General features: G+C 46.5%; 1 protein-coding gene across 2 annotated transcripts in view; it reads right to left on the reverse strand.

The window, feature by feature from the left end:
- Nucleotides 1-24,217, reverse strand: part of MAP2K2 (mitogen-activated protein kinase kinase 2) — a 56,410-nt gene that overhangs the window by 22,236 nt on the left and 9,957 nt on the right. For both annotated transcript variants that reach the window (XM_039337199.1, XM_039337197.1), the window contains 4 exons: nucleotides 16,396-16,542; nucleotides 6,732-6,809; nucleotides 6,179-6,230; nucleotides 2,423-2,547 (listed from right to left, as the gene is read on the reverse strand). In XM_039337199.1, the coding sequence (XP_039193133.1) occupies nucleotides 2,423-2,547; nucleotides 6,179-6,230; nucleotides 6,732-6,809; nucleotides 16,396-16,542 (402 nt within the window). The remainder of the gene's footprint in view (nucleotides 1-2,422; nucleotides 2,548-6,178; nucleotides 6,231-6,731; nucleotides 6,810-16,395; nucleotides 16,543-24,217) is intronic.

Below are 24,217 nucleotides of genomic sequence, written 5' to 3' on the forward strand. Positions count from 1 at the left end.
AGTTGAGTAGTCCTTGACTTAAGACCGGTTGAGTAGTCCTCGACTTATGACCGGTTGGGGGGGGGGGTCGCGGCATTAAAAAGGTTGAGAACCACTGCTGTAAACTGTTTAGAGAGGGCCGTCTAAGTGCTGTGGCTAAAAGGCAACTGGACTATCTTGGTGTTTTCTTTGCAAATGTTTCATTTCTCAACTAACAAAGTTCTTCAGCACTAACTCTTCTTCTCACTAGCCACAGGAGCCCAGTGGAAGTAACCAAATGGCTCGCCAGTCAAGCATACACACACAAAGACACAAAGTCAGAATTGTAGAGAATTCTCGCTCTGTAGTGCGTGGCTTTCATATCGGGGGTCCCCAACCTGTGGGCCACGACCCACTACTGGGCTGTGGCCTATTCACAACTGGGTCAGCCACATGAGCGGTGGGCCAGCGCACACCCGCACGCTCACAGCCCCAGTTGTGCGAGCGGCATCCCAAAGGCTTCTCTCTTGTGTGAGTGGAGCTATGTGTGCGTGCACACCGGCCCGCCGCTCACCCGGTCCGATTCCCCTCTCCCCTGCTGGTTGGGCCACCAAGCCGCCTGCTCCAGGCAGAGCGGTGAGAGCAGAGGCTGAGTGGGACGAGCACACCCTGACTTGCCGAAGCTGCCTTCACAGAACATATAAGGAACGCTTGCTGGAATTGGGTATGTCTAGTTTAATGAAGAGAAGGACGAGGGGGGACATGATAGCTGTGTTCCAATATCTCAGGGGCTGCCCCAAAGAAGAGGGAGTCAAGCTATTTTCCAAAGCGCCTGAAGGCAGGACAAGAAGCAATGGGTGGAAACTCATCAAGGAGAGAAGCAACCTAGAACTGAGGAGAAACTTCCTGACAGTGAGAACAATTAATCAGTGGAACAACCTGCCTCCAAAAGTTGTGAATGCTCCAACACTGGAAGTTTTTAAGAAGAGACTGGACAGCCATTTGTCCGAAATGGTGTAGGGTTTCCTGACTGAGCAGGGGGTTGGACTTGATGACCTCCAAGGTCCCTTCCAACTTTATCATTATCATTATTATTATGACACCCAATCTGCTTTTGAGATGTTGGTGATTAGGAGACTGTGCCTCCAATGGCACGTCTCTTCTCTGCGCCAAAAGGCTTTGAGGAGCGATCTTGCGCTGCTTTTGTCCCTTTGCAAAAGTTTTTGGCGCGGAGAAGCCAGAAGGAGCCAAGACCGCCCCCCCCCCCAAAGGCTTCTCTTCTCCCTTGCATGTGTGGAGCTGCGCGAGTGTTCTCACGTGGCCCCATTCCCCTCTCCTGCCTCCCCCCCCGAGGCTGGGCTGCCCAGCCGCAAAAGTTGGGGACCACTGGTTTATATGGAATTGTTATATCCGATACAAATGTGTGAGCTTCCTCTACCCCAGATAGGATTAAGTAAAGCCTTGGGGAAGACCTGTTACTGCTGAAAAAAATGAAGGCATTCATAGCTCAAAGGTAGTTGAGGTCAGAAAGAAAAAGATCCAGCTTAAAGGAAGACGCTGTTTAAGGCAGCGCTCCCAACTTTGGGGACTTTAAGATGTGTGAACTTCAACTCTCAGAATTCTGGGAGTTGGAAGTCCTCACATCTTAAAAGTTCCCAAGGTTGGGAAAACACCGGTCTAAGGCAACATACAGTAGTGGCCAAAATTGTGGAAAAGTGTATTTTTGAGGTTTGATGGCTAATAACACCATTTTTTTTGAGAGTAGTACCATAAAATTATATATCAATGGGAAGATAATTTAATCAAGAATGTAATGCAACATAGTTTGTTCAATTATCTGTACTGTATTCTATGAAAAGCTATAGCCAAATAACCAGAAAAAGGAAGCACACCTTGCCTAGGTTGATCTCAGGTAGCTTTCCTTCATCCGATTGTAGCCAATGAGCACAAGTGTTTAGGGAGCCAATCGGGTGTCATCTTGTTTTGGCAATGGGCCAATCAGATCACAGTAGTTATTGATGTCATATACTGAAGCTGAGAGGAGGACATTTGTCAGTGTGTTATGTGATCGCTATCAAGTTGGTTGGGTTTTTTCTTTCTTTCATTGAGTGAGCTTGTAAAATGTAATAAAATTAAAGTCGTGGTGCAAAGAGTTGACTGGTTGCCCAGAAAGTGATGTAAACTAGTATCGTTAAGTGAACAAGGCTACAGTGATAAAGAAATGAGAAGAAAAATGGGTGGAAACTTAACCAAAAGTGGCATTTCTACTGTACACTCGTCCTTAAACATTTCCACAATTTTGGCCACTACTGTAGCTGCAACACAACCGAAAGCATCACGAGAGAGGTAGAAGTTAGGCAATCTTCATTACAACATCCCCACGCCAGTTGTCATATAGTAGCAATCCTTCCCCCACAGGGACAATGTTGTCTTAGCTCCGTTTTTAGAAAGCAAGAAGACGTACAGACATGTAGGATCGGGTCCCCACAAAGGAGTTGGCCATGGAGTCGATGAGCTGCCCGCTGACTCCAAAATCACACAGCTTAATCTCACCCCGGGAATTCACCAAGATGTTAGAAGGCTTCACATCTGGAAACAAGAAATTGTTTAGAGACAAAGAAGGGAGAGAAAAACATAACAAAACACTAAAAAGGACACCCTAAGAAGGAATTCTAGTTGGGAGCTGTTCTGAGTAAAAGCTCTATGGACACCCAACTCCCCCCCCCCCCCATGAAGACAAGAAAGAGTCGGTTAGCCTGCTAAGCCGTGGCCAGAATCTTGGATTAGATCAGTGTTTCTCAACCTTGACAATTTTAAGGCATGTGGACTTCAACTCCCAGAATTCCACAGCCAGCAATGCTGGTTGTGGAATTCTGGGAGTTGAAGTCCACATGCCTTAAAATTGTCAAGGTTGAGAAACACTGGATTAGATCAACATGGCTGGCTGGTGAATTCTGGGAGTTGAAGCCCACATATCTCACAGCTGCTAAGGTTAAAAAACACTGAATTAAGTGGCACAAAATAGTTAAACTATTAATATTAATAAAAGAATAAATAAAGGTAGTCCTCGACTTAACAACCATTTGTTCAGTGACCATTCAAAGTCACAACGACACCGGGGACAAAAAGCATCTTGAAACCGTTTTTTCAAACTGACCACCAATGCGTCATATCCATAGTCAGGTGATCAAAAATTTGGACCTTTGGCAACTGGTTCATATTTATGATGGTTGTTGTCATATTCCGGAGTCACGCGATACCCTTTTGCGACCTCCTGACAAGCAACATCAATGGGGGAAGCCGGATTCACAGAATAACCATGTTACCGACTTAACGGTGGCAGTGATTCACGTAACAGCTGTGCCAAGAAAGATCATAAAAGGGATCAAAGCAAAACTGTCTCGATTAGCAATAGAAATTTTGGGCTCAACTGTGGTCATAAATCGAGGACTGCCTGTATTCTCAGTGGCTATCCTGTGGGCCCAATGAACCTGTGACTTCGGGCTGATTTCATGTAGGCAACCTTGCTCTTTTATGACGCGTGGACTTCAACTCCCAGAATTCCTGAGCCAGCATGGCTCAGCTTGGAAACCTCTCCCTTTCCCCTCAGCATGGCTGGCTGAGGAATTCTGGGAGTTCAAGTCCACGAGTCATGAAGGGGCCATAGTTTCCCCATGCTGGCTCAGGAATTCTGGGAGTTGAAGTCCACAAGTCACAAAAGAGCCAAGGTGGCCTACCTCCGGTCTAGGTGTATCTGTCGTCTGTCTGTCTGTCTGTCTGTCTGTCTGTCTGTCTGTCTGTCTATCTATCTATCTATCTATCTATCTACCAACCATCTAGGCCGGGGTAGGCAACCTTGGCTTTTATGACTTGTGGACTTCCCAGAATTCCTGAGCCAGCATGGGGGAACTACAGCCCCTTCATGACTCGTGGATTTCAACTCCCAGAATTCCTGAGCCAGCATGGCTCAGCTTGGAAACCTCTCCTTTTCCCCTCAGCGTGGCTGGCTGAGGAATTCTGGGAGTTGAAGTCCACGAGTCATGAAGGGGCCGTAGTTTCCCCATGCTGGCTCAGGAATTCTGGGAGTTGAAGTCCACGCATCATAAAAGAGCCAAGGTTGCCTACCCCTGAATTGTAGGCCAAGATGTTGTGCGCCCCTGGTCACCTTCAGAGACCACCTTGCAATCCCTTCCCCTGCGTGTATGCAGGGGGATGTAGCTGCACAAAGACAGGAAGACCTGAGCAGTTCCGTAAATTCCACCCACGCCTGGCAGGATCCCCCCAAACTCTTCTGAGACTCAGGAAACCCACAATGGAAATGACCCCCTGCCCAAATTCTCCTCCCCTTGAGGGGCCCTTGGTGCTCTCTGGGCTTGCTTGTTTTCTCGCAGACGTTCCGTTACGCTAATGTTACCCTAGGTAACATCATCGGTGCTAGTAATTTCACAACGTATAGACCGATGTAGCCATAGTTTCAATGGGGAAAATATGACCAACCTAGACCAGGCCAAGTCCAAGAATGCCAGGGAATTTCTAGAAGCCTGGCCCTCTGACCAGTCAGCCATCAACGGACACAGAGGCATTAACCATATCTATTGTTGTTGTTGGTTGCGAAGTCGTGTCCGACCCCTCGCGACCCCATGGACATCACGTTCCTCCAGGCCTTCCTGTCCTCTATACCATCTTCTGGAGTCCATTGAAGTTCACGCCTCCTGCTTCAGTGACTCCATCCAGCCACCTCCTTCTCTGTCGTCCCCTTCTTCTCTTGCCCTCCATCTTTCCCAGCATTAGGCCCTTCTCCAGTGAATCCTTCCTTCTCATTGGGTGGCCAAAGGACTTGAGTTTCAACTTCAGGATCTGGCCTTCTAAAGAGCAGTCGGGGTTGATCTCCTCCAGGACTGACCGGTTTGATCGCCTTGCAGTCTAGGGGACCCGCAGGAGTCTTCTCCAGCACCAGAGTTCAAAGGCCTCCATTCTTTGGCGCTCAGCCTTTCTTACGGTCCAACTGTCACAGCCATACATCGCAACTGGGAAAACCGGGGCCTTGACTATATGTACTTTTGTTGGCAGGGTGATGTATGCTAACAAGATCTATAGATTATGCAAAAGAGGCAATGAAATAGCCCAAAGGAGAAAAAGACTCCAGCACCTCTCCCCCAGAAATCAGCACCCAGATTAGCATAGATCAGTGGTTCTCAACCTGTGGGTCGGGACCCCATTTGGGGTCGAACGACCATTTCACGGGGGTCGCCAAACAACGCAGTCCGCCATTTTTTTCCCTTTTCCTTAGCTGTGCTACTCCCTTTTATTCTATTGGCTTTTGAAAGCCAATAGAATAGACTCTCTTGAATAGAGTCTAATTCTATTGGCTTTCAAAAACCAATAGGAATTGTCCAGGCTGTCTCTGCCCTGCTGAGCCCGCCAAAAGTCCCATTATGCCAACGGTGCTGCACTAGTTGAGTAGTCCTCGACTTACGACCGGTTGGGGGTCGCGGCATTAAAAAGGTTGAGAACCACTGGCATAGATTAACTCCAAGGTCACCTTCAGACCAGCCATCAAATAAGCAAGACCCCAATCAAGAAAGGGCCAAAGAGCCCTTAGTAAACAGCCCAACCAAAGAATTCCTAAGACCTCCTCCACCCACCCAGACAGGCAAGACACCAGAGTATAAGCGGACAGCAAACAGCACTCCTTACTAGCACTGAAGATGTTCCCTAGTTGGGTCATGAGACGTCTGCAAGAAAACAAGCAAGCTCAGAGAGCACCCAGGACCCTTCATTTCAACCCTGGGCTATAAATATTCTCCTTCGTTGGTCTCCTTTCGTTGGTGGAAAGCAACACTTGGAAGTCTTAAAACTGCAAGTGATGAATTTCAGAACTGTGAAGGGCTTTTCTTAATAAGCAGCTTTTCTTTTCTTTTTTTTCTCAGCTCCAAGATGAACACAAAGGTGACAGAAGAGGCTGCCCTCAAGAGGCAAGGGTCTGTATAAGCGTCGTGCAATATAGAACACAACAACACAATTGGCAGATTTCGGCGACCCTGACAAGCTTGCAAACATCCGCAAACTGGGCAGGGTGCCGTACAGCCACAATATAGGCAATGCTCCTGGTTAAACAATGTGTAGAATTAAGCCTTGGAATGAGAATGATGTCCAGCAGATCTACACAACCCCAGTTCACTTACAGGTGCAGACTCCTTCTATTACAAACAACTCTCACCTCGGTGCATAATTTGGTGCTTCTCTCGTAAATAAGCCAATCCTCGCAGAACCTGAAAAGAAGAAGAGAAGAGAAGAGAAGAGAAGAGAAGAGAGGAAAGGCGGGGGGGGGGGGGAGAGGAGAAAAGAGAAAAGAGGAGAGAAATCAAGATTTGTGAGATGGAGCTTAATTGAGCTGTGGTGGCACAGTGGCTAGAATGCAGTATTGCCGGCTAATTCTGCTGACTACCAACAGTTCGATCCCGACTGGCTCAAGGTTGACTCAGCCTTCCACCCTTCTGAGGTGGATAAAATGAGGACCCAGATTGTTGGGGGGCAAATAGGCTGACTCTGTAAACTGCTTAGAGAGGGCTCTATATAAGTCTTAAGTGCTGGTGCTAATGCTATTTTATAGATGGGAAGCTAAAAAAAATAAAGACTCATACATATGTGTGACAGAACTCTTGATTAAAGGGACAATTCGCTGCTCAGACCCCTTGGAGGAGGATATGGATGAAACTCTGTCTCACAAACCCTTGTTTGGGGGAGTCAAAAGGAGGCAGTTGCATACTCACTGCTATGCTGACTTTGCCCAAGATTTCTTCAGGAATCCTCTTGGCTTCTTTCAAAACCTGATCCAAGGAACCTCCATCCTAAAACCAGTGGAAAGGTAATGATGTTTATTTATTCACTGGATTTTTATCCTGCCTTTATTACTTCATAAGTTACTCAAGGTGGAGAACATAGATACTCCTGCCTGCTCCTATTGTCCCCACAACAACCCTGTGAGGTGAGTTGGGCTAAGAGAAAGCAAGGGGCCAAAGTCACCCAACTGTCTTTCATGCCTAAAGTGGGACTATAACTCACTGTCTTCTGGTGACAGGCCTGAAGTCACCCAGCCAGGTTTCATGCCTAACACGGTACTAGAACTCACCATCTCCTGGTGATTGGTTTAAAGTCACCTAGCCGGCTTTCATGGCTAAAGTGGGACTAGAACTCACCATCTCCTGGTGATTGGCCCAAAGTCAGCCAGCCTGCTTTCAGGTTTAAGGTGGGACTAGAACTTCCAGTCTCCTGGTTTTCCAGCAGCAGCCTACATTATCTTAAAATTTAGAATTAGAAAACACCCCAGCCAACCAAATGAATAATGAGAAACCAGATTTAAGGAAGAAATGGCACAAAGAATATCTTACAATCTCTTGAAAGATACAAGGTACATAAAGTTTCAACACCATGCCTGAAATTAGACAAAGAAGGGACAGGCTACCTTCAAGGAGCGTTCTGCAAACGAGGTGTTGTTAAGAGAAGACACAACCCCAACCTTGCCACAACCAACTCTTAATAACAGATTCTACAGAAAAGTTGATTGACAGAGCTGATGATTCTCAACAGCTCCAATTCACACAGCCAGGAAGCAAAATATTAAACACTTTGTTGTTACCATTCTCCATCTGCTTTAATCAGCTATAATTCTGGAAGACTAACGAAGCAGGTTCTCCTTTTTAAAAATCTATTTATCAAATTTATATAGCCGCCCATCGCATAAAAAGCGAGATTTTTCTTGAAGATTCTTAGTATATTTTTGTAACTCAAGATACCTTCCTCTTTGACAGAACATACTAGCTCTGGGTTACTTGAGACAATATATGGCTTGGCTAAGGCACCTCATTCACTAGAGAAAGCAATTATGTTTGGAAAAGATTAGCGATAAAAGAAAACCAGGCCATCAAAGAACACGGTGGCTGACACCAGCCAGACCACAGAAAAACTCAAAGGAGTAGTGCAAAACCAGATGTGGGGGAGGCCTGGCCCACAGAATTGCCAAGAGCCGGATACGACTGGCTATCTTCATCATCATGGCACCCCATAAACCTATGCAGCATATCTGCTGTTATTTTTACCACAGAAAGTTGAAATCTCTGCAGAACACACGGAAAATATTCTGTCCAGAAAGGGCAGAAGCTGCAATGCTGTAGCCAATCCCAATCCTGGCTTCTCTACCGATGCCATGGTCGGGCTGGAACGGGATCATGGAAGGCTCGTGTTCGAGTCCTCACATGACCCCACTGGCTTCCGTTATCTGTCACCCGCGATCAATCTCACAGGATGGTTGCTAGGAGAGCAAAAGGGATGAGGGAGTATTACGTGCATCACCTTGACCCACTGGGATGCAAGATGAACACACAAGCTAACAGCTGAATTTAGCAAGGCGAGGAGAACGTTCAAGACCAAACTACGGAAGGACCTGGTAGAAGACAAGCTGAAAGGAAGATGAATACCCGTCATATTTCTGCGACAAACTGATTTAATCAGATAAAACCTTCTCCTCCTCCTCCAACATTACCACAGGGTTATCCCATTTTTATGATTTACATACTATAGCGGCTTTAATATAATAATAATAACAACAACAACAAAACAACAACAACAATAATGATGATGATAAAGTTGGAAGGGGGCTTGGAGGTCATCTAGTCTAACCTCCTGCTCAGGCAGGAACCCTATACCATTTCAGACAAATGGCCGTCCAATCTCTTCTTAAAAACTTCCAGTGTTGGAGCATTCACCGCCTCTGGAGGCAGGTAGTTCCACTGGTTAATTGTTCTGACTGTCAGGAAGTTTCTCCTTGGTTCTAGGTTGCTTCTCTCTTTGGTTAGTTTCCATCCGTTGCTTCTTGTTCTGCCTTCAGGCGCTTTGGAGAATAGCTTGACTCCCTCTTTTTTGGGGCAACCCCTGAGATATTGGAACATTGCTATCATGTCCCCCCTTAATCCTTCTCTTCATTAGACTAGACACACCCAATTCCAGCAACCATTCCTTATATGTTTTAGCCTCCAGTCCCCTGATCCTCTTTGTTGCTCTTCTCTGTACTCTTTTTAGAGTTTCAGCATCTTTTTTTACATCGTGGTGACCAAAATTGGATGCAGTATTCCAAGTGTGTGGCCTTACCAAGGCCTTGTAAAGTGGTATTAATACTTCACGTGATCTTGATTCTATCCCTCTGTTAATGCAGCCTAGCACTGTGTTGGCTTTTTTGGCAGCTGCAGCACACGGCTGGCTCATATTTAAATGATTGTCCACTAGGACTCCGAGAAAGGTGGGATCCTCGTTATAAGAAACTTAAAATACAGCAAAAGGAGAAAGGACAGAAGAGGGAGAAGGGAATGTGGAAGGACAGTTAAAACAGGGAAATTCAATTCATTTATATGGTGTATCTATGCTTAGACCTGTGACACAGGTAGCCCTTGACTTAAGTAGGGTGAAAATTACAACAGATTCCCCTCCCCCCAAAGCTACTTATAACCGTACAACCAAAGATCCAGCAGCCCCTTTGGTCACGTGACTGCATTTCGGACACCTGGCAACCAGTCCACATTTTATGGCCGTTTGTAGTGTCCTGCAGTCCCATGACTGCAAGTTATGATTTATTTTTATTTTTTGGCAAAAACTGACATTTACAGGTAGTCCTCAACACGCAATTTCTGTTGCTAACTAAGACGTTGGTGAAGTGACTTTTGCCCCGGGTTGCAATCTTTCTTGTCACAGATGTTAAGTGAATCACTGTGAACTCATCAAATATGCGAATGACAACAAGCTGGCAGGAATAGCCAACACTCCAGAAGACAGGCTTAAGATACAGGAGGACCTGGACAGACTTGAACACTGGGCGCTATCTAACAAAATGAAATTCAATGGTGAAAAAAGTAAGGTTCTACATTTAGGCAAGAAAAACCAGATGTACAGGTATAGTATAGGGGGAACCTTGCTCAATAGTAGCAACTGTGAGCGGGACCTCGGAGTCCTAGTGGACAATCATTTAAATATGAGCCAGCCGTGTGCTGCAGCTGCCAAAAAAGCCAACACAGTGCTGGGCTGCATTAACAGAGGGATAGAATCGAAATCACGTGAAGTATTAAAATCACTTTACAAGGCCTTGGTAAGGCCACACTGGGAATCCTGCATCCAGTTTTGGTCACCACGATGTAAAAAAGATGCTGAGACTCTAGAAAGAGTACAGAGAAGAGCAACAAAGATGATTAAGGGACTGGAGGCTAAAACATATAAGGAACGGTTGCTGGAATTGGGTCTGTCTAGTTTAACGAAGAGAAGGACGAGGGGGGACATGAGAGCAGTGTTCCAGTATCTCAGGGGCTGCCCCAAAGAAGAGGGAGCCAAGCTATTTTCCAAAGCACCTGAAGGCAGGACAAGAAGCAACGGATGGAAACTAAATCAAGGAGAAAAGCAACCTAGAACTAAGGAGAAACTTCCTGACAGTGAGAACAATTAACCAGTGGAACAACCTGCCTCCAGAAGCGGTGAATGCTCCAACACTGGAAGTTTTTAAGAAGAAACTGGACAGCCATTTGTCCGAAATGGTATAGGGTTTCCTGCCTGAGCAAGGGGTTGGACTTGATGACCTCCAAAGTCCCTCCCAACATTATTATTATTATTATTACCATTGTTAAAAGTTCGTAACGTGGCTCTTAAGTGAACCTGGCTTCCTCCAATGACTTTCTTTGTCAGAAGGTCGCAAAAGAAGATCACGTGAATCTGGGACGCTGCAAACTGTCATCAATATGAGTCAGTCGCCAAGCGTTTGAATTTTGATTGTGTGACCAGGGTCGTTAAGGTGTGAAAAATGATCATAAGTCATTTTTTGCAGTGGCAATGTAACTCTGAACGGCCACTAAGCAAACTATTGTTAAGCTGAGGACTTCCGGTTGTCTGCAAAAATGCCCCACAACAATGAGTTCACTTTTGCTAAATGACCATTGTAAACCAAGTAGCAAAATCAGGCCAATTGCATTGGTGACCTGCTTTATAACCATCCTGACTGATTTATTTTTTCATAATTTTGAACCCCCATGCACTTCAGATGTAACAATAAAACGGGCGATGTACAGTCAAACGTTATCTATATGGACTCATGACCACAGTGGGAAGGCTCCATTACGGTTATAAGTTGAGGACTGCCTGTATGTGCCAGTTTGGTCTAGTCTAGTGTTTACAGGACCAGGCTAGAAAATAGGAGACGAGGAGGTCTAATCCTGCTTTAGCCACGAAAGCCGGCTGGATAACTTTGGTCTGTCCCTCTCTCCCAGTCCAATCCACCTCGCAGGGTTGATGGTTGTGGGGAAAATATGAGGAGGAGGATGTGTTGGAGGTGCCCACTGCCTTGAATTACTTGTAAAAATAAAAAAAATAATAAAAGTGGGGTATGAATGAATGAATGAATTTGCCATTAGGCATCCCTTTATATAGCATTATCTAAGGCAGTGGTTCTCAACCTTTTTAATGCCGCGACCCCAACCGGTCGTAAGTCAAGGACTACTCAACTGGTCGTAAGTCGAGGACTGCTCAACTGGTGCAGCACCGTTTGCAGAATGGGACTTTTGGCGGGCTCAGCAGGGCAGAGACAGCCTGGACAATTCCTATTGGCTTTGGAAAGCCAGTAGAATTAGACTCTATTCAAGAGAGTCTCTTCTATTGGCTTTCAAAAGCCAATAGAATAAAAGGGAGGAGCACAGCTAAAGAAAAGGGGAGTTGTTTGGCGACCCCTGTGAAATGGTCATTCGACCCCAAATGGGGTCCCCACCCACAGGTTGAGAACCACTGATCTAAGACAAGCTTTCTGGGTCGGTGGCCCAGGGCGGGGGGTGGGTGGGTGTAGGCACTTTTATGTATGCATAAACAGACCATGACTGTGTGCGCAAAACAAACGGGCCCACGAGTGCCTGTGTGATGCTCAGGCAACGCTAGCACCCACCTGATGCTGTGATGTAGCACAAGTGGGGGGAATGTGTGCTTGCCATGATGCTAGTGTGGGTGGGGGGGGTGTGCTCGTGGCAATGCTAGTGCTAGTGCGAGTGGGGGCGTGTGCAAACACACATGCGCGTGTGCACTAGCCAGCCACACACGCAACCCAGTGGCCAACAGCTCCACGGCCTGGTAGAGGGCTGGGGCCCATAAGGCTGGGGACCCCGATTTAAGGTCCGCTTCCAATCCCCCACGTTCATCATAAAGGCCAGTTCTTCCCAGTCCTTTGTCATGAAAATTGCTTTTCAGTCGTTTACTCTGTCCAAGCCACACGCAGGACAATCTCTCTTTCGCCGCACAAATACGGAAGGAGTGTCAAGAGGTTAAAATCTTTCCCCAGAGCGACATTCAGATGGTCAGGATTTGAATGCCAGCTTCTAGGAGGAGAATTAAAGAGCTCCCCAGAGAGGGACCCCCAGAAATTGTCTCGAGACACAGGAAGTGTCATTTTTGGGCATCTTAAAAGAAAATGGCAAGGCTGCCTACAGTTGGGTCCTCCTCGTCGTAATGTACAGGGAGTCCTCAAATTGCGACAGTTTTTTTTTGGGGGGGTGACCATTCAAAGTTGCAACAGCACTGAAAAAAAGGGACCGATGGCCATTTTTCACATGCCCCATGGTCACGGGATCAAAATTCAGAAGCTTGGCAGCTGACTTGTATTTATGACAGTTGCAGCCAAGTCCATGGGGAAGCTAGATTCACGTCACAACCGGGTTCGATGTCAGACCCCCAAAACTCCTTGCCCGTTCCCTTTGGTCTTCTATTCCAGGGATTTTCAACCAGTGATACGGGTACCACCTGTGGTACATGGGCACCTGGCAGGTGGTACGCGACCATCCTAGAAAAGGGGTAGTGGGGGAGGGGAATGAGCTGAGCCGGTGGCAGCACCGCACAAGCCTGAGCGAGAGACGGCTGGAGCTGCAGGGCTGTCAGGGCTCAGCGGAAGCGCCAGGCTCAGCGCCAGGCTCCAGCTGGAGCTCAGCGCTGATCCTGGCGCTTCTGCTGAGCCCTGAAGAAGCACCAATCAGCTGGAAAGCAGCACTGATCCTGGGGCTTCTGCTGAGCCCTGAAGAAGTGCCGATCAGCTGGAATGTTGCAGCCTCTCCAGGATCTTGTGATTTACATTCAGATGCTTGGCAACGGATTCATATTTATGATGGTCACAGTGTCCCAGGGTCATGTGAAGTGACCAAAACCCGCTGCAACCACCCAGCAGACGGTGGGAATAAAAACCAAACACCCCTCCACCCCACCCCCTCTGCCAATCCTCAACAGAAATGATCACAACAATGAAAACCTCGGACAGGAGGAAGAGCGCCGCCAGGCGGGCAAGCAGGTGTCTTGCTTGGCTGTGCCTTGGGGGGCACTTTTTTCAGTGCCGTTGTAATTTTGAACAGTCACGAAGCAAACTGTTGTAAGTCGAGGACTACCTGTACTTTATCACTTTTTTCTTTTTTTTTTTTTTTTTTGGTCATCAAGTTTTTGACACCTTGCTAGGCGACTGGTGGTACTCGGATGTTGCCATATCCTAAAAGTGGTACAATGGGTGAAAAGGTTGAAAAAGAGCCGAGGTGGCGCAGCAGTTAGAGTGCAGTACTGCAGGCCACTTTAGCTGACTGTGTTCAGCAGGTCAGCGGTTCAAATCTCACCGGCTCAAGGTTGACTCAGCCTTCCATCCTTCCGAGGTAGGTAAAATGAGGACCCAGATTGTTGGGGGCAATGTAATATATATATATATATATATATATATATATATATATATATATATATATATATGTATGTATGTATGTAGGTCTTTGGTTGTTCGGGTTTTCTCCCGCGTAAAATTGGAGGTGTCTTGGCAACGTTTCGACGAAGTCCCATTCGTCATCTTCAGGCTGGTGTTTTCAGCTTCGTACTTCAAGCAGCAAATTGCTGCTCGAAGTACGAAGCTGAAAACACCAGCCTGAAGATGACGAATGGGACTTCGTCGAAACGTCGCCAAGACACCTCCAATTTTACGCGGGAGAAAACCCGAACAACCAAAGACCTACATACAAACACCCGCGAAAACCTCAGAAAACACACACACACACACACACACACACACCATATATATATATATATATATATATATATATATATATATACACATACATACATACATACATACATACATACATACATACATACATACACACACACACACACACACACACACACACACACACACACTGCTTACTGGTGTACACCGCTTAGAGTGCTTGCACTTAAAGCAGTATATAAGTCTCATAAATAAATAAATAAAGCCCTGTTCTATTCTTTTGGGGCCTGCCATTCTGCTGGGGGGGAGGGGTTGCATGGGGGATTATGTTGCTAACTTTCGCTTTCCCCTTTCTTTGTCTGGCCTCTTCCCTTTGAGCGTGGAGTGCAGCTCCTTATCTAGGAGACAGCTGCAAGGAAACGAAAGCTGGAGGAGACCTTGAGATGCCCGCCCAGCGTGCCAGTCAGCCGCCCACCGAGCCACCTGTGGATTGGCTGGAGTTCAAAGGGGCATGATGACTTGAGTGGGTGGGGCCATGTTGCCTGCTTTAATTATTATCATTCTTCAGATCTCGCCTTCCACCCCCTGCTGTCGCTCGCCCCTAATAAAAGTTTCCTTCTGAGCCAATGCCTGTTTCAAGAGTTCTGCTGTCTCGGGCGGTTAGTTGGAAGTGGGCCCCGACGTTACTAAGCCAACAAACCGAAACCGATTCACTTCACAAATGCGGCAAGGTCGTAAAATGGGGCAAAAAAATTCACTTCGCAAACGTTTCGCTTCACAGCGGACAATGTTGGGCTCAATTTTGGCCGTTAAGCTGAGGACTACACCCTGCATTTGGGTGGCTTTGCTTTTGAAAAGGTAAAAACTCCACTTTTTTTTATAATTGCGTCAACAGATGGCAGCATCGCCTCGGTGCTGCAAGCAAAGGATGGCGGAGAGAGGACATGTTCGTTCTCCGTTGGGTGGATTCCTTGCTCAGAGATCCCGGTCTCGCCAAGTCAGTTCAGATCAACCTGCTCTTTCTCGATCCTCTGAAGCAAACATTTAGCCCGTTTCTCAAAATCCCTGGTCAAGGCAGCCATCCAGACGGACTCGCATGTGCTGGGCAGCCCTCGGCTCACGACCACAAGGGAGCCCAAAATTTCCGTCGCTAAGCAAGACAGCGGTTCGGTGAGCTTCGCCCCCATTTTATGACCCTGCCTGCCACGACTGTTAAGTGAGTCACTGCAGTGGTTAAGCTGGTAACACGGCCGTTAAGTGAATACGGCTTGGCTTGTCAGAAAGGGGATCCCATGACCCGGGGGGGGGGGGAGGTGTGGTCAGTGCAACCGTCGTAAATATGAACCAGTTGCCAAGTGTCTGAATTTTGACGTTGTGACCGTGAGGGGGCTTACTGCAACGGTTGTGTGAAAAACAAGTCATTTTTTTTTCAGCGCTGTTATGACTTTCAATGGCCACTAAATGAAGGGTTGTAAGTCAAGGACTGCCTGCACTTCGTGTGCCTTTTCCTGTTATAATATTCAGGCTGACTGACACCCAGATTATGGTCCAAGGGCAGAAAGCTGTTGTCTTCCAAGCTAATAGAACAGAGGAACGAAGAGACTCTACCACTGCAGATTCCTTTTAAGGTGCTGGCCTAGGCGGCTGTGAGTTATAGTCCTTAGGCATGAAAAACCAGCTGGGTGACTTTGAGCCAGTCCCCTCCTCCCTCCCTCCCTCCCTCTCTCTCAGCCCAACCCACCTCACAAGATTGTTGTGGAGAGAATAGGAAGAAGGGAGGAATACAATATTAGACATGTTCCCTGCCTTGAGTTATTTATAGACAGTAATAAAGGCAGGATCAAAATCAAATAAGCACGTACACACATTCCTTTATACAAACACACACATACACACATTTTAAGGGAATAAATACCATCTTGGCTGGCACCTCAGTGCATCCCACTTGACCGCTAATATTTTCCAAAGAAGGAAACAATTAAGCAGCCATCGGCATTCTCAAATAAGCTGCACTGGCTATCTCTGTAATATCCAGTATCACGATTAAGCAAATATAACGGGAAGGCTTAACAAACCATGGTATCTCAGCCCGTGGTCTGCTTGCTTTCATGTTACATCGGGAGTGGAATTCTGGCTCATTCTCCCGATATAATGCCAGTGTCTGAAACAATTTGGTAGCAAGACCGGGGCGATTAGCCAATCCCCATAAACCAAGAATTTTCCTCCTGCTGTGGAAGAAAGTGGATCGTTATTAGTAACAGAGACCTGCACTTTAAGCTGATGCCAAACAAAGCAGAAAAGAAACATTTTAGAATAATCAAAGCTCGGTAAGCGCCATTAAAAACCTTTCATGCTGACTAAGACACCTGTCCCGTTCTGCACGGGGAATGTGCCCTCACCATATGCTCCATGCAAATGCTGATCTCCCCGTCGCTGTAGAAGGCGCCGTAGAAACCAACAATGTACGGAGAGTTGCACTCGTGGAGCACCTGGAGCTCCCGGATTATCTGGTTTCGTATGGCAGGCTTGATCTCCAAGTGAATCAGCTGTTGGCGGAAACAGGAGAGAGACATCAAAGGATGAAGGCAGTGCAGAACAACCCCCAAAGCAATTGTACCTCGATCCCAAAGGTGCTTTTTCAAGAGGCAACTGCACTTTCTTGCTTTTGTTTGAAGACGTTTCGCTTCTCATCCAAGAAGCTTCTTCAGCTCTGACTGGATGGTGGGGGAATGGAAGGATTTATACTCCTTGAAGACAGCTGGTCATTTGCCTCCTTTTAGAGCAGTGGTTCTCAACCTTTTTAATGCCGCGACCCCCAACCGGTCGTAAGTCGAGGACTACTCAACCGGTCGTAAGTCGAGGACTGCTCAACTGGTGCAGCACCGTTTGCAGAATGGGACTTTTGGCGGGCTCAGCAGGGCAGAGACAGCCTGGACAATTCCGATTGGCTTTTGAAAGCCAATAGAATTAGACTCTGTTCAAGAGAGTCTATTCTATTGGCTTTCCAAAGCCAATAGAATAAAAGGGAGTAGCACAGCTATGGAAAAGGGGAAAAAAATGGCGGACTGCGTTGTTTGGCGACCCCCATGAAATGGTCGTTCGACCCCAAATGGGGTCCCGACCCACAGGTTGAGACCCACTGTTTTAGAGAGTCATTGAGGCCACCTTTGAGGTCCTTTCAGCAGTTCCAAGAAGGCTCCACACCCATTTGCACCACTCAGGAGACCCTGAGGAAACAGATAAACCTCCAGGTGACTTCAATGACTCTCTAAAAAGGAGGCAAATGACCAGCTGTCTGCAAGGAGTATAAATCCCAACATCCAGTCAGAGCTGAAGAAGCTTCTTGGATGAGAAGGGAAACATCTTCAAACAAAGACAAGAAAGTCCAGTTGCCTTGTGAAAAAGCATCTTTGGTATAGAGAGACTATGACTCATTGGGTCATCCTTTATCAATATTCATTTACCTAAAGCAGGGGTGGGCAACCTTGGCTCTTTTATGACTCGTGGACTTCAACTCCCAGAATTCCTGAGCCAGCCGTGCTGAGGGGAAAGGGAGAGGTTTCCAAGCTGAGCCGTGCTGGCTCAGGAATTCTGGGAGTTGAAGACCACGAGTCACCAAAGAGCCAAGGTTGCCTACCCCTGACCTAAGGAGATCAACAGAATGACTCAGGGCAAGCAAAAATGCAGTGGGAACAGGAACAACCTCTGACTTCCCCATTGACTATGCATGAGGGAAGGTGGCAGGGAATGTTGGAGATCACAATCAGGTGGAGTGCAGCTGACCGAGGCGGCACTGCAGTGGCAACAAGTTTGTGAGTGCAACTGGTCTGGAGATCCTTGAAATTTCAATTCCATAGAGTTTTGTACATATTCTTTAAGTTAATACACTTCAGGTACCTTGATTCAAAAATTGTTGCCATATTATGCACCGTTTGGCTAGAATAATCAGTGTTTCTCAACCTTGACCATTTTAAGGCATGTGGACTTCAACTCCCAGAATTCCACAGCCAGCAATGCTGGCTGTGGAATTCTGGGAGTTGAAGTCCACATGCCGTAAAATGGTCAAGGTTGAGAAGCACTGAGCTATATGAAGGTTACAACCGGACAAAACTATTTTAATGGTGTACAGATGACAGCCGGGCAAAGTATGGATAGACTGCAAGATTTGGCATTCTCTACTTGCACAACAAGAAAAAACTACTTGTGATTTTTAACATAGGTTTATTTGAATCTCTACTGGAATTCTAAAACACTGATATTGATTCAATGTTTCTTTTTGCATTTTTTTTCCAGCTTGCTTAAAGAATTAAAAAAAAAAAAGAATCTTCCATTTTGTTAACATTACAAAATTTAAAAGATCAGACAATACAACCCCTCAGAATCTGACTGCTTCCTGAAAGTCATGTTTGCAACTGAGAAAGTCATTTGCAATTTAAACAGAATTTAATGTTCCAGTGACCGTCAGGGCAATTTCTATTAATTATAAGTAACATATTTACTTATAACTTATAATTTCTTTTCATTTTTATAGTGTTTTCATTTCTTTAATCTGTTGTACTTGAGCCGTTGTCCATACATTGAGGCAGGTCACCAAATAGTGAAATAAATAAATAACACACACCCCTTTAAAATCCTAGAAACAGGAATATATGCAAGACGCAAAAGATGCAGGGTTAGAAATACGGTTTTGCAATACACAATTCATGCACAGAAGAGACCAGGTTGTATTGTGTTATGATTGCACATTCAACCATGAGATGTGCTTCTGGCCCTTTTAAAAGCTACTGGCAGACACCCTTGCTCAATAACCGAGAGCTATGGGACTGCAATTACAGTTCTATATTTGCTAATGATTCTGCATCCAGGAAGGCAAGCAGTCTAACCTACTTAGCAGTGCAAAAAAAAAAAAAAAAAAGCAGCAGCAGCAGAAGAAAAGTGGGAAGTAAGCAGTCACCATAGGAACGCTTCCAAGGCTCAGGAATGGAACGCTGAAACCAATTATGGAAGACTATGCCCAGAAGAGTTCAAGCCTTATGTTGCGCAAATGTTCTTTCCATAACCAGAGATATCATTTTCCAAAGGAGGGCAAACTTATTAGCCACCCAACCCGCTATTGTATCTTCCATAGGGAAAAGGTACAACAGACATGTCAAACCCAAGGCCCGGGGGCCGGATGCGGCCCGCAAAGTGGTTTCATGTGGCCCGTGAAGCCATCCTGGATACAGGGAGGGCACGGCCTCCGCTGCCTTGGCCCTGGCCCAGGCCGGCTGGCAGCCAATGTACACTTTTGTGGTGGCCATCTGTGCTGAAACGCATTCAGTCTTAGCTCCATGAGCCGCCCCCCCTGCATGGCCTGAGAGGAACAGTGAGGCTCCTCCAGTGGACCATGCCTTGGCGCTTGCCCCGGTCTTTCCCCCTTCTCCAGAGACCCTCAGATCTGTCCCACTCCTGCCCAGGCCCCCACAGGCACTCTTGACGCGAATGATGTAGAACTGGCCACACCCACCCAGTGGGCCACACCCACTCCATCCACACCCACCCGGTAGGCCACACCCACCCTGGCCACACCCATCCAGCCTCCTGAGGGCAACCACAATGCTGATGCGGCCCTCAATGAAATTGAGTTTGACACCCCTGAGGTACAAGATATACCGTATATTCTGGCGTATGACTTTTGAGAGCGTTGAAACAGGCGCCGAACTCGGGGGTCGTCTTATACGTCGAGTCGTCTTATACGCCGGAAATAAGGTAGTTTCCGGCGTATAAGACCACTTTCTAGGCATGCGACTTGGCATCGATTGTCTTATATGCCAGAAATAAGGTAGTTTCTGGCATATAAGATGACTTTCTAGGCATGTGACTCGGCGTCGAACTCGGGAGTCGTCTTATACGCCAGGTCGCCCTATACGCCAGAATATACAGTACCCTGGCACACTGCAACTATCATAAATATGATAGTTATGGATGTCTACCGAGATTCTGCATCATCCAGGTCCTGGTGGTCCCAAAGATGCTTTTTCAGGAGGCAACTAGACTTTCTTGTTTTTCTTTGAAGACGTTTCGCTTCTCATCCAAGAAGCTTCTTCGGTTCTGACTGGATGGTGGGGAAGGGAAGGATTGATACTCCTTGCAGACAGCCGATCATTTGCATCCTTTTGGAGAGTTGTTGAGGCCACTAGGTTTATCTGGGTCCTCAGGGTCACCGGAGTGGTGCAAACGGGTGCGGAGCCTTCTTGGAACTGCTGAAAGGACTGGGTTATAGACTGGAGGTGGATGATTAGTAATTAGTAATAGTAGTAAAGTTGGAAGGGACCTTGGAGGTCATCTAGTCCAACCCCCTGCTCAGGCAGGAAACCCTACACCATTTCGGACAAATGGCTGTCCAGTCTCTTCTTAAAAACCTCCAGTGTTGGAGCATTTACTGCTTCTGGAGGCAGGTGGTTCCACTGATTAATTGTTCTCACTGTCAGGAAGTTTCTCCTTAGTTCTAGATGGCTTCTCTCTTTGGTTAGTTTCCACCCGTTGCTTCTTGTCCTGCCTTCAGGCGCTTTGGAGAATAGCTTGACTCCCTCTTCTTTATGGCAGCCCCTGAGATATTGGAATACTGCTATCCTGTCCCCCCTTGTCCTTCTCTTCGTTAAACTAGACATACCCATACCCAAACTAGTCATATCCCACTAAGTCATGTCTGACTCTTTGCGACCCTGTGGACCACAGCACACCAGGCCCTTCTGTCCTCCGCCGTCGTCTCCTGGACTCTGCCCAAATTCACGGTCATTGTGTCGACGACCTTATCTAACCATTTCATCCTCTGCTGTCCCCTTCTCCTTTTGCCTTCGGTCTTTCCTAACCTCAGGCTCTTCTCTAATAAGTCCTCTCTTTTCATTCGGTGGCCAATATATTTGAGCTTCAGCGTTAGGAACTGTCCGGTTGAATTCCTTTAGGATTGACTGGATCTCCCTGCCGGGTCCAAGGGACTCTCAAGCACCTTCTCCAGCACCACAATTTGAAAGCATCAATTCTTTGGCGCTCAACCTTCCTTATGGTCCAGCTCTCACAGCCGTACATCATTCCTGGGAAGACCATAAGCTTTGACTACAACAGTGGTTCTCAACCTGTGGGTCAGGACCCCATTTGGGGTCGAACGACCATTTCACGGGGGTCGCCAAACAACGCAGTCCGCCATTTTTTTCCCCCTTTTCCTTAGCTGTGCTACTCCCTTTTATTCTATTGGCTTTTGAAAGCCAATAGAATAGACTCTCTTGAATAGAGTCTAATTCTATTGGCTTTCAAAAGCCAATAGGAATTGTCCAGGCTGTCTCTGCCCTGATGAGCCTGTCAAAAGTCCCATGCTGCAAACGGTGCTGCACCAGTTGAGTAGTCCTTGACTTACGACCGGTTGAGTAGTCCTTGACTTACGACCGGTTGGGGGGTCGGGGCATTAAAAAGGTTGAGAACCACTGGACTACAACATCTATCCTTCCAACCATCAAACTTTCTCTCCCCATTGAAGCAGGTGACAGAAGAACCAAAACTCAAAGAGAGGGTGCTAAGTCCCTATGCGGGCTCCTTCCTGTCTTTTTCTCTTTGATCTTTGTGCTCCCTCACATTAGAACGGGTCACATAAGCCAAATCAGACAACACTGGCCAAAAATTACAGATCAATTTCGGCGTCTCTTATCGCAGTGCTTCGGAGATGGGAGAAGTCCATTTAAATGCTTTTCATCATCTCAGAAAAGCAACACCTATTAATTTTTTTACAATTATGGATGGAGATGGACTGAAAGCCACTACAGGCAGTCCTCGACTTACAATCACAACTGGGGCCAGAATTTCAGGCGGTTGCTAAGCGAATCACGCCTCATTTTACAACTTTTGTGCCACGAGAGTTAAATGAATCGCGGCAAGTGTTAAGTGAGTCATGGGGTCATCAAGGAAATCCGGCCTCCTGCGCTGACTTTGCTCGTTTGAAACCAGTTGAGAAGGTCGCAAAGGGCAATCCCATCACCCAAGATGTGTCAACTATTGTAAATACATGCCAGTTGCCAAGCACCCAAATTCTGACCACATGACTATGAGGATGCTGGAATGGTCACTAGCCGTGAGAACTTGTTCCCAGGTCCATTTTTTCAGGGCCTCTGTAACTTTGAAGAGTCGCAAGGACTACCTGTAGTCAGAAGCCAAAGGAACTTCACGCTTGCTGTTTAAATGGGTATCAATACAGTATCAAAAATGCAATCCTGCACCAAAAAAGATGATTTAAATAAAGTTATATGGCTGCCCATCTCACGTTTAGTGGCTCTAGGCCAGTGGTTCTCAACCTTTTTAATGCCGTGACCCCCCAACCGGTCGTAAGTCAAGGACTACTCAACCAGTCGTAAGTCGAGGACTACTCAACTGGTGCAGCACCCTTTGCAGAATGGGACTTTTGGCAGGCTCAGCAGGGCAGACAGCCTGGACAATTCTTATTGGCTTTTGAAAGCCAATAGAATTAGACTCTAAATAAAAGGGAGTAGCACAGCTAAGGAAAAGGGGGGAAAAAATGGCGGACTGCGTTGTTTGGCGACCCCCGTGAAATGGTCATTCGACCCCAAATGGGGTCCCGACCCACAGGTCGAGAACCACTGCTCTAGGCTGTGTACAAATATTAAAATCAGCAATTAAAAATAAGAACACATGACACCTTAATCATAGGACCACATCACCAGCAGAGCTTGTCTAACCTCCTGGCCCAAATTTCCGTGAAAACAGTCAGGCTTTCAGAGTTTTGCGAAAGGCTAACAGGGTCAGATCTAGACCCAGATAACAACTGTGAAGTCATAGCAGACGATAGCTTCTAGCCAAGTTTGGATGATTGTGAAAAGTTAAGCAGGGTTGGACCTGGTGACTACTTGGGTGGCGAACTGCCAGGATATTTCAGAGTAGCAGGCTAGATTAGAAAAGGTAGAAAAAAAAAAAACATTCTGAAGCTGCCATGAAAGTCACAACAACAAGTGAAGTCATACGTAGTAAAAGGTGAAGCAAATCCTTAAATAAAATTCTGTAGATATCACAAGAAATCTAGGAAACTAGATCTATTGTCTAGACCTGTGTTTCTCAACCTTGACAATTTTAAGGCATGTGACTTCAACTCCCAGAATTCCACAACCAGCAATGCTGGCTGTGGAATTCTGGGAGTTGAAGTCCACATGCCTTAAAATTGTCAAGGTTGAGAAACACTGGTCTAGACAAGTCCAGAAAATTGGACTTAAAACATATTTAGAGCGGTGAGGCTCTAAAGTGTTGCAATATTTTAGTACTCATGCTGTTTATTAATTAGGAGTCAAGTTGGAGATTACAGGTAGCTCTCAATTTACAATCTATCATTTAGTGACTGTTCGAAGTTACAACAGCCTGGAAAAAGCAACTTATGACCCCTTTTCACATGTATAACAATTCACCATGGCCAACTTGCCGTAGGAGTTACACTAATATTGAAGAAATAGTATCATTAAAGAAAGCAGTGATGGCGAACCTTTTAGAGACCAAGTGCCCAAACTGCAACCCAAAACCCACTTAGGCATCGTTGGGTGCCAGGTGGGTGTGGCCCATTGGCTGGGTATGGTCAATTGGGGGGTGTGGCCCATTGGATGGGCGTGGCTGCGGTGGTAACGGCAGACTGGGTGGGACTAAAAAGTTCAATCAATCAATTCCAACTTTGCAAGATCTTTTTTTTTCCCGCGAGAAGTTGAAATTGATTGATTGAACCTTTTTTTTTTTTTTGCACACGGCAACGGAGGCCTAAAGCGAAAAGGTTTTATAAAACCCAGCTGAAGGCCTAGGACTGGGGTGACGGTGTGCGTGCCCACAGAGAGGGCTCTGAGTGCCGCCTCTGGCATCCGTGCCATAGGTTCGCCACCACTGAAAGGATGCCAAAGGAGGGACAAAATGAAATGTGAATGATTAAAAATTAAAATAATTTTTTAACTCTTTTAAATAAACTGAACTGTTGAATTGTCCCACAGCACGCTGGCTGTGGTAAGTTGTCTCATTCCAGTTGCTGGGGTAGGTCTCCTCCACTCACCCACCCTCCCCGTGCTTACGCTGTGCTGGTCAATGCACACTCTCTCACTGTGTCCCTCCTTACACCTTCCCGGACCTACGCCTGCCTGTCTGCCAATTTGAAATGTGCAACTTCCTGCTAACTTTGGTTATGAGAAGCCGGCAGGAAGTTGCCGCTTC

Source organism: Crotalus tigris, unplaced genomic scaffold, assembly GCF_016545835.1.
Source record: "Crotalus tigris isolate CLP2741 ecotype Arizona unplaced genomic scaffold, ASM1654583v1 scf7180000017668.6805642782:7212621, whole genome shotgun sequence".
NCBI classification, from domain to species: domain Eukaryota; kingdom Metazoa; phylum Chordata; class Lepidosauria; order Squamata; family Viperidae; genus Crotalus; species Crotalus tigris.